The sequence below is a fragment of the Passer domesticus genome, chromosome 5 (genome assembly GCF_036417665.1).
Source record: "Passer domesticus isolate bPasDom1 chromosome 5, bPasDom1.hap1, whole genome shotgun sequence".
Taxonomy (NCBI): Eukaryota; Metazoa; Chordata; class Aves; order Passeriformes; family Passeridae; genus Passer; species Passer domesticus.
Window position 1 is genome coordinate 6,459,019 of NC_087478.1, and position 16,441 is coordinate 6,475,459.

At 42.9% G+C, this 16,441-nt stretch overlaps 1 protein-coding gene across 1 annotated transcript in view; it reads left to right on the forward strand.

The window, feature by feature from the left end:
- ELAPOR2 (endosome-lysosome associated apoptosis and autophagy regulator family member 2) overlaps positions 1–16,441 on the forward strand; it is a 95,861-nt gene that overhangs the window by 49,243 nt on the left and 30,177 nt on the right. The window contains exons 3-4 of the mRNA XM_064421842.1: positions 13,569–13,764; positions 14,453–14,600. Coding sequence (XP_064277912.1) covers positions 13,569–13,764; positions 14,453–14,600 — 344 coding nt within the window. The remainder of the gene's footprint in view (positions 1–13,568; positions 13,765–14,452; positions 14,601–16,441) is intronic.

Below are 16,441 nucleotides of genomic sequence, written 5' to 3' on the forward strand. Positions count from 1 at the left end.
ATCCATGAAAGTCACTGTCTGCTGCAGGTGCCCTTTCATGCTGATTCACAGACAAGGCACATCCCTGACAGCACCCCCTGAAGAGCTGTGGTTGCTTGTCTTGAGCTGCCCTGCTTTCCAGTTCTGCAGCTCTCCAGTCATTTACAGCTGTATTGGCCAAAATAGTGACCACCAGTGGTCAAGCTATATTTGCATAGTGTCCACATTCTCATTATTTCCATTATTTAGCTAATTCATAAGCTGAATGCATAAGGAATGGTAAATGTCTTATTTACCTGAGTTATTTTTATGATGAAGCTCCTGCATTTTATTTATTTATGCATTTATTTTTTAACAACTTGGAGCATTTTCATATGACTTGATTCTGCATTTTTTTTAATGTTGAAACACTTCTTTGCATCTGGGGGATATAAACAAACTGCTGTTCTGCAAACACATCCCTCACTGTTTTGTAGCTTCCCTGTCTGAATGTTCTTTCCCATCACACTTCCTTGCTCTAGTAATTCTCTCCACAAAAGATCCTATCAGTAATTTATACCAGGGGGTATAAATTATTGTATCTGACAAACAGGATGAACAATGGCTATGTCTTTTCAGTTCTGTTGCTGCAGATGTCAGATTTACTCACTTCTGACTCTGCTCCTCTAAGGTTTATTTTCATTTCTCTATGTTCCAGTGTGAGGTACATAAATGTTTTCTGTAGCAGTGTTCATCACTGGAAGGTTTCTGACTGCTTGCAAGCATCATTTGAGAATGTGTCATTCCTGGTATTTGGATTTAGTTTTCAGGGTTTTAAATGTGGAGTCTCTGTATATCCTTAAAATGTGCTTTTTCAATTACAGAAATACAGACCTGAGAAGCACCTCAGGTGATCCCATAATTCAGCCTCCAGCCCAAATACCTGTAGTAGAAATGACTGTCATTCATGGCTGATGTTTGGCTGGACTGTTTTCAGGTACCTCTTGTGATGAAGAGCCCAGAAGCTCTCCAGATATTTGCTCATATATTTAGCTCTTTTCATTTTCCCTCCTGTTAAAGATTTTTCTGCTGTTGAATCTCCCTTGTAATACTTCAAGCCTATCACTTTTTGCTGCCTGCACTATAAAGGAGCAGATAGTTTTATTTCTTCTGCTGCACAACCACTTTTGGTGTACCCTAGAGGACATAGGTATAACTATTTTTTTGTGACGTACATTATTTCTTCTGAAATCTTGTGATAAATGGTCTAAGTCCAGCAACATTACACTATCCTCAACTTTCTGCTACAGGTTTTGACAAATGGTTCACTTCCCTCTTCGTCTTCTATTGTTTGTGCCTGTTTCTGGTCTTAAATCAATTCCAATGAGAATTCAGCTGGTTTATAACAATAGATGAATCTGGCTTTTCAATATCTGGCCCCTGCTAGACAAGGTGAAAACTTTTCCCAGCAGATGAGCTCTGATATTATACACCAAAATGCAGGATTCGGTTAAATACACTGGAAAACTCATCTCCTTGTAGTGTTGCTGTCAAATCCCACAGCAATTCAGCTGGCTTGAGAAGAATCAGATATTTTACTTTTTTGCTGAATCCCTCAGATCCCATCTCCCTGGGCTCTTGGAGTTCTATCTTTTTTTTCTGTCTGTAGTAAATTAACTGGCAGCAGGGGCTGTCTGGCTATGTTCTGGTGGCAAAAGTAATTTTAGGTTTTCTCATCTCTTAGTCTTTTGCCTTTTGCTTAAAGAACAACCAATCTTTCAGCCTGAAAACATGAATCTGTCAACAGCAGTCGGTCACTGTAGGAATCTGTAGGGAACACCTTTCACATTCAGCTTGGTTAACATAGTGGTTTTTGCTGTAAAATATTTTAACCAGCATAGAGTTTGGCTGACAGTCCATTCTCCAGTGGGATAAACTGGGAGAGGCAGCTTTTGAGAAGTGACTGCCCCACAAATCTCTAGAATTTGCACATGGAGATCTGTTGTTGATGATGAGTTGTGTTGAAGATGCTGACAGATATCTCCTTGCTGTCTTGTATTCTCTAAGCTGGTGGCTTCTGTCTCATCTGACAATACAGCAGCTGTACCAAGGACATCTTACACTAAAAACATGAATTTCTGCAGCCTAAGGAAAACAAAAGGTTCTGTATCTGAGGCTTCTACAAGTTGTGTTCTTTGTGGATTGTGTGCAGAGTGAGATTTGTGCTGCAGGCTTTGCCAGGGGCTGTACACAACTCACATTAATAGCTCTTTGAGATGCCCTCCTTCTCTCTTAGGCTTGGTGCTGTTTTATCCCAAAGTCTATCAAGAAATGCTAGAACTATGCCATATTCTCTGAGCTGAGTCTTTCTGGGCATTCCACAAATTTATCCCAATTCTCTTACATCTTGCAGATGTAAGATTCTCTTACATCTTCTCTTACATCTGGCATCTACCCTATGCCAGGACATAGGAACTGGGGCTTGTTTTGGCATTTGGTAGAATCCTGGAGTCCCCTTGGGTTTCTCTTTGGTCCTTCAACTTGCAGAATCAGGGCTTACAATAAAATCACTGTGGGTAGGACAATTTCCAGCTTCCAGTTTCCTCTTTCCAGAGGTCTGCTATCTTCAGAAATTTTGTTCAGCATCTATTAGTCCTGAGGTACTCTGTGGCCAACTATGTCTCTGCTTTTAAGAGAGGGTTGCACTTGTATAGCAGTTGCAGTTGTGAAGCAGCATGAGCTCTTAGGGCTCTTTTTTTATTGTTTCCTTGAGGTTGGTAGAGCCCTCATTTGACACAATGGTATGAGGGAATCTGTATGAGAAAGTGATTTTTTTTGAACACATCTGCCATCACTGCTGACTTCACAATGTTTGCAGTTGTTTTCATCTGCTCAGAAATGCTGCTGCATGAGTGTATCTGGCACTGATCTTTACTGCTCCCTGAAAAGAGAAGTGATGTGCAGGCTGTCATTAATTTTGAATCCTGAGAATACTGTGCCAACCTCTCCTTCTTCCAAATGCTCAGCAGTCGCTCTCTTTAAATTGTGCCTGAACTAGAAATTTGAAAGATGGCATAACAATATGTTAAATGTCTCCTGCTTTGTAAATATGTCTAGACTGTGGCCTCCAGTGGAGTGGAAAGACTTGAGACTGCTAAAATTGGGTTAGCTCAGGTGCTTCCCATATCTGGAGCAATTGAACTGTGGCATCAGAGCTCAGTCAGTGTCCTGAGATGTGCTCATTTTCAGGATGTTGTGTTTTACTGCTTTTCATTTGAATGAAACCATTTAAAATTAGGTTGGATGTCTCTGAGCTCTGCTGCATTTTGAAGCACACAGTGACCTGCAAATCACAGCTGACTGTGTCCTGCTGAGCACAGCCTTAGCATTCCCTGAAACTGCTGTAGGCTCTGAAACCTGCCAGGATTCTACCCTGTTTTTGAGGCTTCAGAAACTTCATCAGCACAGCTTACCTGCAGAGAAGACAGTGTCCTCTGAAAAACAGTCATGGGGTGCATAGTAGACAGGGCTGTCATATTTTGACTGCCTTATGACCTGATTACTAGGAGAAGGATTTTTATGTTTTTTTCTTTCCATGAGCACAGAGCAGCACAATGATCCACCTTCCCCTCCTGCAACCCTCCTGCCTCCACATCTCTCCCATGTAGGTGGCAGGTGGGAAGGAAGGAGGAGGCTCACATGAGAGATTTTTGTGGTGCTGTAGGAGGTCCTGCTATGCAGTGACCCAGATATGTGAGGGAAGCTGCAGTAGCAGCTCTGCAGTTGCAGCGTGCCCTGTTCTGTATTTCACTCCCCTCTATTTTTATTCTGTTCTCCTTGCTCTATGGGGCTGCAGTCACCACTTTCATCATCACCACTTTCAGACCCTGCAGCCTGTGTTTTCCCATTCAGTGTGGTGTGGTACCTCAGTGGTCACCCTGTGGGGCTGGCCACACCTGTGTCCCCTGTGTCATGGCCACACCAGACTGCTTGGGCACCTCTCTCAGGTTTCTGTTTGTTCAGAGCTGAGTCACATTTTTGATGCTGCCACATCATGGTTGCAAGGCTTCCTGTGAAGAGATGCATTAAAAGTCCAGAAAGATTTTGGCCAGGGGAAAGGTAATATTTATTATTCCTAGAGCTATTCTGGCTCTCCTGTGCTTCCCATTTAAGGTATCCCCTCTGGGCATCTTCCCAGTACTGTTCTGGAGGTCGGGTACATACATGGAGGGGGGAGTGGCAGACAGAGAGCCTCCTTCAGCAGAATCCAGATCTCTGAGTCACTCCTGACAGTTGGGAACATGCTTTACTAATTTGATCTCCTTCATTTTTAATTACCACAGATCTCGATCTGATCCCTTCATGAGTCTGATAGCAGGAAGGGAGTTTAGCTGATAAGGATCACTGCCATCAGGGCAGTTGCTTGGCTTTTAAAATGGAAAAATATTGATGGCAGTCCAATAAAGGGAGCAGCTTGTTTAGGGCTAAGCCCTTTCCTGCACCCCCTTATGGCTGGGATCTCTGGGAGCCCTTTGTTTTGGTGTGGGCCTGTAGGCAGTGTTTAATAGGGACTTTTTTGGGATTTGGCAGTGGGAGCAGTACTTGGCATGGTGCTCCTGCTGACACTGCACTGCAGTCTGTTTTTGTGGCCACCATCAGATTCTTCTGCCAGCCTGACCATATGCTGCATGTTTTACACTCCAGAGTCTGAATTTGGAGCCTTCCTTCCTTCCTTCCTTCCTTCCTTCCTTCCTTCCTTCCTTCCTTCCTTCCTTCCTTCCTTCCTTCCTTCCTTCCTTCCTTCCTTCCTTCCTTCCTTCCTTCCTTCCTTCCTTCCTTCCTTCCTTCCTTCCTTCCTTCCTTCCTTCCTTCCTTCCTTCCTTCCTCCCTCCCTTCCTTCCTTCCTCCCTCCCTCCCTCCCTCCCTAGTACAGCCCAATTACCTGGTTCAGGGTGTGCCCAGGTGCACTGATACTCTCATCTCAGCAGAATTGTTGCCCGAAAAGAGCTTAAAGTTCACATTTTGACCTAATATTCCTTTAAAATATTAACTCTCTTATTCCACAGAATATTAGTTATTTTTTCCCATCCAAGGCAAGAATAGGTTGTACCTTATCTCATAAATGTCTGCTCATTTTGTACTGCTGTGAGCATAATAAAGAAATTATAGTGAAAATAATAGAGCATTTTTAAAGGAGTTGGATTTGCTGTGTTCAAGACGAAAAAGTGCTGATAGGGTCATTATTATAGTCAGCATCAAAATGCCAGTTGTAATCAGGAAGATTTCTTAAGAAAAGAGACAAAAAAAAAGTTGATAATATAGAAGACCTTGATCATATAATTGGAACAGCATGCCCAGGGAGGTGGTGGAATCACCATCCTTGCAAGTGTTGAAAAACCATGTAGATGTGGCACCTGGGGACATGGTTTATTGGTGGAGTTGCAGTGTTGGATTAATGGTTGGACTTGATGCTTTTAGGGGTCTTTTCCAACCTTAATGATTCTGTGGCTCTGCTTAGCAAAGTGTATCTTCACCTGGTGCCACTAAGGTGGGAGCAACTTCTTTGAAATCAGAAATGTGCTTCAGTTTTGGAGTTGTGTGAGCCTGTACCAAATGAGAAATGTGAAAAGCTCCACCAGCTTCAGAAATTAGACTGTCCTCAATTACAATGGGCTTTAGTGGAGTCTGAGAGCAGAATTTGATCTGATTTATTCTACTGAGCTGTGTTCGTTGTGTATTCTAAGTTGTGTAATCTGCTCCCAGGATACCACAGGAGGAGATTCAGATCTTCCTGCTAATTGCAGACTCAATTAGGCAAAATGACCTTTTTAAGGCTGTACACTTCATAACACTTTAGGGCAATTTAAGTAATCAGCAGGAGTTTTAGCATTTTTCTTTCATAACAGAAAACCTAAATGAAGGTTTTGAGTTTGATGTTCTCTCAGTCTTTGGTAAAGTTGGATATCCCAAGCAGGTAAGAACTGGGCCTGCTCATAAATCCCCTAAAGTCAGTGGGCATCTGCAAATTTTGTGTGCACACACATATTAGTGCAGGGCTGCCATGGAGCAAAGCTGTTCAGCTAGCAGGGGTGTGCACAGCACAGTTGGAGAGTTGCTGTTGAAAGGCTGTGATTTAGCAAAGCACTCGAGCAGGTGTTTATTCCTGTTCCTCTTAGAGCTTCCCTGCTAATTTGTGTTCCTGACTCCAGCCAGGTGTGTGAGTCTTATTGATGCTATTAGGCTTATCATCTGAGCTGAAGCTTGATGTTAGACTTCATGGCATTTCCATGTGAGATACCCTGTTTTTACAAGTATTTTTTCCAGAATCTTTACTCTCTGCATGAGCAAAACTGTCTTTGCAGAATGAGTCACATTGTTGGCTTTTTGAAGCAGAGATTCAAAACAAAATAGGTAAATAGTTAAAAAGCTGAAGAAGTTTGCACTGAACCCTCAGAATTTAATTCTCTTCTCTGGGGAAGAGTTACTGGGAACTGCGTGTTGATGTGTGTACTGAGTTTATGAGGGGAAAGGTTGGCCTTAGTGTCTTTTGATGAATTCTTCACATTGGTTGTATACACAACGTAATTAAAAAATCAAAAAGAAATTCCTCTGAGTCACTAATTTCCCTTTCAAGAGGGAAGCAGCTGGCAAGACCTTGAGGTTTGTTGTGGCTTGGTAGAGGGATGAGAGGCAAGGACTCTGTGTGTGTGCAGAGACCATCAAATGGCACTAGAACCACTTCGGTTGATGATCAAAATATGCCTGGTGGAGTCAGTAGGGGCTGGAGAGCTGCTCACTCACCTCCAGATCTGTTTCCTGCCATCTCCACTGGGATGGCTGTTGAGACCCTGGTAGCAAAAGTGCTTCCTAACCTCATGGTGATCGCTGCATTCCTGCTCTCTACACCACACTGCTGTGAATTGATTATTTCTATTCCAAACCCACACGTTTCAGTGTCCAAATGATGCAATAAAGTGATAATAAGAGTGTTCTATGTGCCAGGCCAGCTGGGGCAAAGAGGTGAACTGAAAAAAGCTTGGCTGTATTTTATTATTTTTTGGATAAAAGAAAAAATTATGTATTCTTATGAAATGCAAAGGTTTTCACAGAAGGTACTCTTCCCCAAGTTATATGAGGTTTTAGTATGATCACATTTCAAGACTAAACAGCCTAGACAGACTTTTTTTTTTTAATTAAGATTCAGTCTAGTTCCTGGTAACACATTGGGAAATAATGACTGAAGAAAACGAACATCAATTATTCACAGTCTATTGGAGAAGCCTTGTATAAATTATTCACAGAAGACATTCTGAAGCTGGCAAGATTATAGGAAACATTAATAATAAAGCAATGATTTCTTCTCATCCTTTGTCTTCCTCTTTTCCCCCCCTCCTCATTCTGTATTTTAGTTGGTCCTTGGTTCCATGTTGTGTGGACCCCAGTGCCCCAGGGTATCACTGAAAAGCCTCCATGTGCTTGTCCCTGGCCACATCTTCCCCTCCAGGCTTGTGGCATGTGTCTGCTGAAAACAGCAGCTGTTCTGAGACACAGCTGCCTGATGCTGCCAACCTCATATTCCCACCTCTGCCCATGGGAGGCTGGGACAATTCATCCCTGACTGCCTGCAGGAGATGGCAGCATATCACCTGAATCCCAGATCGTGGGGCTTTGGATGAACAACACAGGAATGGAGAGGGGAGAGATGGAAAACCAGTGTTTGACATTATCTTTACTTTGTATTTTCATTGATTTGTGTAGAATTGCTCAATTGCTATACCCTTCTGATGTTGTACAACCTGACAAATCCAGTCCTGTGTCTTTTTCTTTTTCTAAATCGTAATTATTGAGAGCCAGGGAGACACAGAAGAATACACATGAATGTGCACATGTTCAGTGACAACAGAATAAACAGAAGACCTGAGATGGTTTTATGTATTGTTAAGTAAGAAATGCCTGGAGGAAAAAGTCTGCTGAGAAGATTGATGGAGGTAGAAGTAGTGGTCCAAGTGGTGTGGGATGGGAAGCTGAATGAAGAAAGAGGGAAGACTGAATGGCCAGGGCTGCATAAGGGAGGAAAGAAATTGAATATGTTATAGTTTGGTGTTGGAGGATGCAGGATATTGATACAGCTTTGCTTAATCTTCTGGTGAAATCTCAAATATTTTGATTCCTCTCACAGTGTGGTAGTATCTGAAAGATACTTGACATGAGAAAACACTCCAGAGGAAAGTTTCAGAGCTCAGGAGAACCTGACTAGTCATTTACATGTGAGGATCTAGTCAGTTTGTCAATCTTTGTTCCTGATAATACTGCCCTGATCCCCACCATCAGAGAGTTAAGCAGTGTGAGAATGTTATGGTCAGTTAGTAGAAGTGATATTTGCCAACTAATACTGATCCTAGTCCACCAAAATCACCAGGAGGGCCACTGCAGTACCAAAAGACAGAATGTGACCCTGGAGACTTGCAGTCAAAGGGCAAATGAGACAAGCTTATTTATGGTCTGTTTTGCCCTTTGGGGAGCTATTTCCACATCTGGCAAGTGAGTGTAAAGTGCAATCAGATCTGCCAAGTGATGGACTGCAAGCACTCCTTGGAAGTGGTTACACTGTGGGCAGGGCTCCTGCTTCAGGATGCCCCAGTCCTCATGGTGTGGACTCATGGCAGGGCACCACTGATCTTCACTCAGAGTTTAAGAGTAAGGGGTTTAATTAGATTTGTTGGTCTGACCTCACAGACCATTGAAATACACCCAGCTGGGCTGATGGTGGGGCTGATAATAGGTATTTGGCATGAGCTTTTCTTCCATATGGTATCCAGTTATGGCATGAAACACTTGATAGACAAAGGGTCCATCACATGCCATGACAGATTGTTCCAACAATCAGCCGTGCCTCCTATTAAAAATCTGTGCGTTATTTCCAATTTGAGTTTGTTTGGGTTCAGCTTCCAGAAGGTAGCTCTTCTTATGCATTTGTCTGCTTGATTAAAAAGTACAGAAGGATCTTGTGTTTTCTCCCCCTGGAGATGCTTACATATTAATCAAGTTGACTCTCAATCTTCTTGTGATGAACTACGTAGATTAAGCACTTCAGATCCCTTACTGCAGGACATTACCTCTAATTTTAAAACCATTTGAAGTCCTTTTGTTTTGTACTGACCTCATAAAAATGCCAAATCACATCTATATGCAGCATTATAACAATCTTCTTCCCTGTAATACACATTTCATCCTACATATCTCTCCCCGCACCTCTAAATTTATCCAGATCTCACTAGTGACTTTTTTGGATGCTTTGACAGTGGAAGCTCTTGATGAATGGTGGGTCTGCTCTCATCCTCAGCTTGCTGCTCTCTGGGATACATTTCAGCCCTCTGCAGGCAGGGCTGGCACTCCCTGCCCTCAGCAGCTTGTCTTTACCTCTGACTCTGCTGAAGCACACTGAGTGGGCTCAGGCTTGGTAACAGTCTCTCCCCTGCCAATCTTGACACCATTCCTTTTCATTTTGCCTGAAGATCCTTGAGAAAAAATGACTCATTGAGATCAATGAGAAAAATCAGACTCGGTCCGGGGCAGGCAGAACTGCTCCCTTCCTCCCTGCTCAAGGATGGTTTGTCATTGACAGCCCCATCTGAGGTTCTCAATCCCTTTAAGGGCAGTTTTCAATCCCTTCAAGGTGTTCCCTGCTGGTGTTGTGCAGCACCAACTTTCTTCATCAGAGTGACATGCAAAACTAAGCCAACTGAATTAGGAACCCTCAGTCTGTGACATCCACTCCATCACCTTTATCAAGTGACTTGTAATCCTTTTACAGAATGAAATGAGGTCTGTTTGACAAGACTTTTACAGTGGTGGCTGTTAGTACTGAATCTCATGTCAATTTTTTATTAAGTGCATATGCTGTCAGCTTTATTGCATGTGTGTAGGAATGTGTGTGGCTGCCTGTGGCAATATCTAGTTAAACAGTACTTTACTGCATCTTTTTGTGAGAAAGACTAGTCGCCTGTACAAACTACAACATTTTTTTTTTCCTTCTGTTGTTATTTGGCAAAGCTACAGCTGTGAATCACCAATAATTGTATCAGCTCCAAAGGCAGCAGTGTATCCAGCACCACAGTGTGTCACACTGTTCCTAACTGCCTCTGAAATATTCTTCAAATTTTAAAAATGCCCCTGGTGGGGCAAGTCATGAAATCTTTTCATGCATTTCACAGTGTTGTTCTCAGAAAGAAAGATCACATTCAGTCTTCACAATGTGCTTTTCTCTGTGTAAGTTGGTGTGTAGCACCCAAGCTGATATTTGAGAGGTGTAATAGTAAAGTTTGCAGTTAGAGAGGGACAGAAACAGTGATGTCCACTTATTCAGTAGAGACAATTTCTCTGAAAATTAAGTATCAAATACCTAAATAAATGGACTCCGGGGTCAGGGGTGTTCACAGAATCTTCCTCTAATGTGGAAGAATAATTTTTCCTCTGGATTCTGAAGAGGGAAGGTTTAGTGGAGGACAAATCAGAGCACACTCCTAAAATGCAGAATTTATGTTCCCAAAACTTTGCAACACTCCTTAACTTCCTAAGTTTTGATGCAGCCCTTCTTGTTGGCAGCATCTCAAGTGTGTCACCCTCACAAACATGGTGATGCTGCAATAATTCCAGCTGTTTCTGTGGCTGCTGGGAAGTGCTGCATCTGTGCTCAGCTATGTCTTAGTGATATGGAGCAGCCAGAGGAAGGAGAAGCTCCTGGGATGCCCTGGCATGGATCAGCTGTCTGTGCTCTGTCCCTCCTCAAGTGGCTGATCTCCTGTCTCCAGCTGGGATGAACTCTTGAACTGATGCAATTTAGACTAAAGACAGTTTGCCCTGGCTTTTGGTTACCCCCCTGATGGAAGACCAAATTGTGGGACTCTAGGAGAGGATTCCATCTTCATGCTCATCACACACTGTATTTCCTCCCCACCCTTCTCCAGCTGGAAGGAGACCAAATGTTGCATCTGTTCCAATGTTGAACGTGGTTCATGTTGCCATTAGCCACATTCAGCCCCAAATTGAACCTGGCAAGCAGCTGGCATGCTCAGAGCCAGTTTGCTTGCAGGAAGATGTGTTTTGATGGGAAAGGCTGCTGCCCTTTAAATACAATTCTTATAAGGAAAGAAGGTAATTCCCCACCTAAATAAGAGAAAGGCTCACCTCTTTCCTGGAAGGTGAGAGATGGATGATGTGTCCTGCATGGCAGCTGGGCTGATCTCCTGTACTGTTTTATTTCTCTCAAATGATCAGTTTGCAAGGGGTTAAAATATATTAGTTCAGCTAGAGTAAAAATCTCTGCTCAGCCTCACTGTGATGGAAGAGGAGGCTCTGCTGCTCTCAGAACCTTCATTATGGCAGTGAATTGCTCACGGTTCTTGACTCCTTAGTTGAATTTCACAATTCTGGAATGGTTAAGCAGCACTCTCAATTTCTTGCTATTTAGCTTTATTTAAAGAAAAAAAAAAGTTGAAACAGTTGAAGAATTCAAAGATGTCATGAGAGAGCTTACTTTTCTGTTTCCCTTCCTGATAGCTTGCCTCTGCACCCTTCAAAAGGAAAAAATAAAGCAAGATTCATTAATAATGCTAAAGCAGTGAGTCAGGACATCTTTATACATCTAAGGTGAAAAGCTGTACAAAGTGTGGTCACAGTTCAGACACACAGGGATGTGTTCACTGCTTTTGCCCAAATCTCTGGAGAAAGCTGTTTCCCAGCCCAGGTGCAGGGAGATCCTCTGGCTTGAGCTGAGGTCACACAGTCAGTCAGGTGTGGTGTTAGCTCTACCTTGTGTGCCACTGCTTATAGTGAACCACTTGCCCTCACTGAGGGTGGATTTTTTGTCTGTCTGTCAGTCTTTCACAGAAATCCATCATGGAAGGATTTCCTTGTTTTTTCCCACACCCATCTCTCCCTGGATCCTGCCCGCTTTCCTTCTTGATCCATCACCAGTGAGCAACAGGGTTAGAAATCTGTTGGTTTTGAATGCCACTGGTTCAAATTCAGAGTATGCTGATATGACCAAGAAGGAAAAATGACCCTTTGGCAGATCATTCCATCAAAATAGACCTTTAATCTCCTTTCCAGTGGCACACATCAAGGACAATTACAGAAAGAAATCCTGCTGGTACTGGGACAGAAAAGGGAGCCAGAACTGTTAGTTGGGTTCAGATGGAGATTTATGTTATGCAGCCATGAGTTAATCAAAGTGCTTACAATAAAGCAAGTTTTTCTGCAGTTTAGATAAACGCTGGCACATCTGTGGAACCACATTTTCTGGGACTTCAGCCGACGTCATTGTTTTGGGCCAGTTTCACCACTTTGGCTGCCAGTCTGGTCTCATCCTGCAGTTTCTCAGGCTAATGAGTTTATGTCTGTCAAAGAAAGTGTATGAAAGATCTGACACTGTGCAATGTGGCATGTGTGAAACAGAAGAAAATCCCATCATTTCTTGGGATGTGAGTTGTGTGCATTGCTCTGGATCCTGCTTTGGCTTGGCTGGCGTGGTTAAAAAAACCTGCAAACATTGTAGGAAGTACTATGGGCTGCAGAAAGTGCTCATTTGTTTTCCATTCAGGATGTTCAGTCTCAAAGAGGACAGGATGCAGCATGGTACTGAGGGAAAGTAGGATGGCCTGCCATTGAGTGTCCAGGCAGGAATTACGATTCCTGACACAGGCATGGGGTTCTGTGGGCATACAGGACTTCAGCTGCTGTCCAGGTTTCTGTTTCATAATGGAAATAATCTTCCCTTAGGAGGCAGAGATATGATCAGGGGGAAAAGCAGCATACACCTGTTTGGAGGAAATAATTTTAGAGACATCAGGAAAAAAAAATCACTTTGTGAATATACCTCCTAATTGTACTTCCCTTAATTACACAGATTTTGAATAATGTCTTTGCTGTGCTGACAACCAGTGGTTATTTTCTCAGCATGTTAATGTCACCCTAATCAAAGATCCGCATCTTCTAGTCACAAACCTGTGGGTGATCTTTTCCAAGACCACATGGTCTATCAGGCAAGATGTTTGAGGCTTTGTAGGTGGTTCACGTGAGGAGAAAGACAGGGAGGCCTTTGGATTAGGTCTGCTACTCTCAGCCAAGGTTTGTAGTGTTATATGACTGCCAGCTTGCTGCTGTGTGCCCTCCCTAGCTTAGGTGAGTGAGAAAAGTCTGTTCTGGCTCTCAAGTACTGGTGGTTTTAATTGAGTTCAAGGTGTAACAGCTGGGTGAGCAAGGGTGAGGAGAACTCTATTATAAATCCTCATTTTCACAAATTGCTTTTGGACATAATAGAGATTTTGTTTCTGAAAATCTTTTTTTGCCAATGGAGGCGAGCTGCAAATCAGGAGCTGTCACTGGGGTTTGGTTTCAGTGCTGCCACGTCAGTGAAAACCCAGGTGAATATCTCAGTTTTGCAGCTGTTGTTGGTAGTTCTGCTGTTGTGTTCCTAGGACTGGGACATTCTGTTTGGTTCCCTTTAGTGGCAGTTCAATCTTAATTAATTAAATGGCAGAAAGAAAAAAAAAGGAAATTAATAAGGATTGATTAATTAATTCCTATGTTGTAAATTATTGTATCCCCAGCTTTCTCCTGTGCCTCTGGTGAGTACCTGGAGATGAAGAACCAGGTGTGCAGCAAATGTGCAGAGGGGACCTACTCCCTGGGCAGCGGGATCAAGTTTGACGAGTGGGATGAGCTGCCAGCAGGATTCTCCAACGTGGCGACTTTCATGGACACGGCGCTGGGCTCATCCGAGGGTAAAGCCGACAGCTGCAACAAGTGAGGAGCTCTGCTTGCACCTGGCCTGGGCAGCCGTGGGTGAACCTGGGATAGCTCAGCAGCACAAAGCTGCTTAATAACTCATCTGAGCTGTGCAGAGGGTAGCCAGCCCTGCTCGTGGCAGACAGGAGTGGCTGGGAGGTGAAATCAGTAGCCTCATCTCTTTGCTGTCAGCACGGTCTCCCTGGGCTCATCAGCAGCTAGTGAGTTTAAGACCAGCCTGGAGCTGCTCTTATTTGTAGCTGGAAAGCTCCAGGGTCATGGTATAGTGAATGTGGCTAAAAGGTCCTTTTATAGCCTGTTTAGAGACCTGTGGTGCTTGCAAAAGGCTGTTTCTGAGTATAATTGAAGGTATATTGAACCTGTGGATAATAAACCTTTCTTATATAGGCTGAGTCCTAAATTTTTCATACCATATCCTTTCCCATGCACAGTTTCAGTGAAAAGTATTATATTTTATATTATTCATGTAACATATAAAAATAGATATAAAATAAAATTATTATATTTACTGTATCCGAAAAATAAATGGAGATCCTGTAATAAATTCAAAAATTCACTGCATGCAGTTAGCTGTTTTGGGATTCTGGGGTCTTTATTATGTAACATGTTGTTGTGTAGTAGTGTACAAAAAGTCTTCTCAGTATCTGTGATCTCAGCTGAGGCTTGTTTTGTTTATGTTCATCAGCTCTTCATGGACGCCTCGAGGGAATTACATAGAGTCAAACAGGGATGACTGTACAGTTTCTCTCATCTATGCTGTGCACCTGAAGAAATCCGGCTCTGTCTTCTTTGAATACCAGTATATTGACAACAACATCTTCTTTGAATTTTTTGTAAGGCCTTTTAAATGGTGAATCCAACCTTATATTGTAAGAATTTACCTCAAATCATTAGCAGCAGCTTTCCCCCTTTTAAGTTCCCTGCATGCCCATAGCTTGTTATTGCTGAACAATATAAAAAAAAGTTCTGCTTCTTTTTCTGTCAGTTATACTGTCTTGTGGCATTTATTTAATCTTCAAAACTCAGTCTGAACTGATCCTGTCTGCCATGGACTGGGATTTTGCCATTAGGGGTCATGACTGCCCCATTTAGTCCAGCCTTTTGCAAGACAGGTATTGGTGGTACATGCTCTTATTTAGGGGTGTCTGACTGGAGAGGTCTTTGAAGGGATTTGACATTTAAAAAGACTTCTTCCAGGTAGTACTATGTGGAAACCTTTTGTTTTAGGTCAGTTTGTGTCCTAGTAATTTAGTAATTAAGAGGAAAAGAAAAGCAGGAGAAATTTAGGTGACTTTCAGTAGGAATTAGTCTCTGAGGATGTGTCTGTGCTGCAAAATGGAGGGGCTGGGGATGATTAGGAACAGCTTGGCTGGGATTGCACCATGGTGTGTTCAAATTGCTGAAACTCTCTGGTCAGCAGTGACCAGGATGGGGAAGGCAACCCTTCTCTGCCCCCCTGGATGGACTGGCTGCTCTCCAGTGAGCTGGAGGACTCCCAGCACCAGGATTTGCAGTGGGGTGTAAATGCCCCACATTACTGAGGTGCTTTGGAAGTTTCCACTGTCCTTGTCATGTTGTACCTGCCATTTGGGACAGAAAAAAATGTAATGGGAGGGTGACTCAGAGAGGCAGATGACTGGAAATTTTCAGTCTCCTCTGTTACTGCCCTTTTATCTGTCTGACAAGCTCTGTTTCTCATCAGAAAGCTCATGGCACCTCACAGGAGTGAGAAGTCTTAGATGGTTGGTTAATATCTATTGAAGTTTGGGAAAAAGTGCAAAGTATCCTTGTCTTTAGTAGAGCCAAAAAGGGAAGACAAAAATTACCTGTTGGAGGTACCTTCATGCTGCTACATCAGTGGGATAGATTGCTACTGCACTTGGGTAACAGTGTTATTTAGCCATTTCTGTTTTGTGTTAGACTACTCTGCCTTCTTCATGGGAAGAAAGCAGCAACTATGCTTTCTGCTGTCAGGTGAGTGTGCCAGGATTATGAATCCCAGCTCCAGTTGCTTGACTGACTGGCAGATCTGCTCCTGCAATGGAGCAAATATATAGTCTCTGAGCACTGGCTTTGAAAATGGCTTCTTGGTTATTGCTTTTATCCATATCCCACTCATTTGCCTTCTGTGAATTTATCATCCCCTTTTCAAGAAGCAATGAGTGCTGCAGCCCTTTATAGAAATGCCCATAAATTCCTAGGCAGCCTCAGTATTTCAGGGAAGCCATATTTAAATCTCCTGTAAAAGTATTTTTTTTTTTTTTCCTCCAGCATGCCTTTGTGCTTCCATATATTTAATAATGACACATTAGCTCTGGAAAGTGGAATTTCAGTGGCAGGGGCAGGTTACTGAGAAATGGTGAGGTGTTTTATCTGCCCTTTCTTGGCTCTGTTTGCATATTGAAGCCCTTTACACCTGATGAGAAGCGGCTGTATATTCCTACCTCCTCTTTGCAGGTGGGAACCAAGACAAAAGGGTGCTGTAGCTCAAGTTGCACAAGATAATTAGGGATCTACCTTCTACACAGGTGCTTCTTCATACCTCTTCTCCTTAATGCAGTTGGTCTAGGTGGGAACTGAGTGTATAGATGCTTTGGAGGATGTGGAGTTGCACAACTTATTTCAGATTTGATTTGGAACAACTTTAAGGAGGATCCTTGACTCCAGGTCAAGT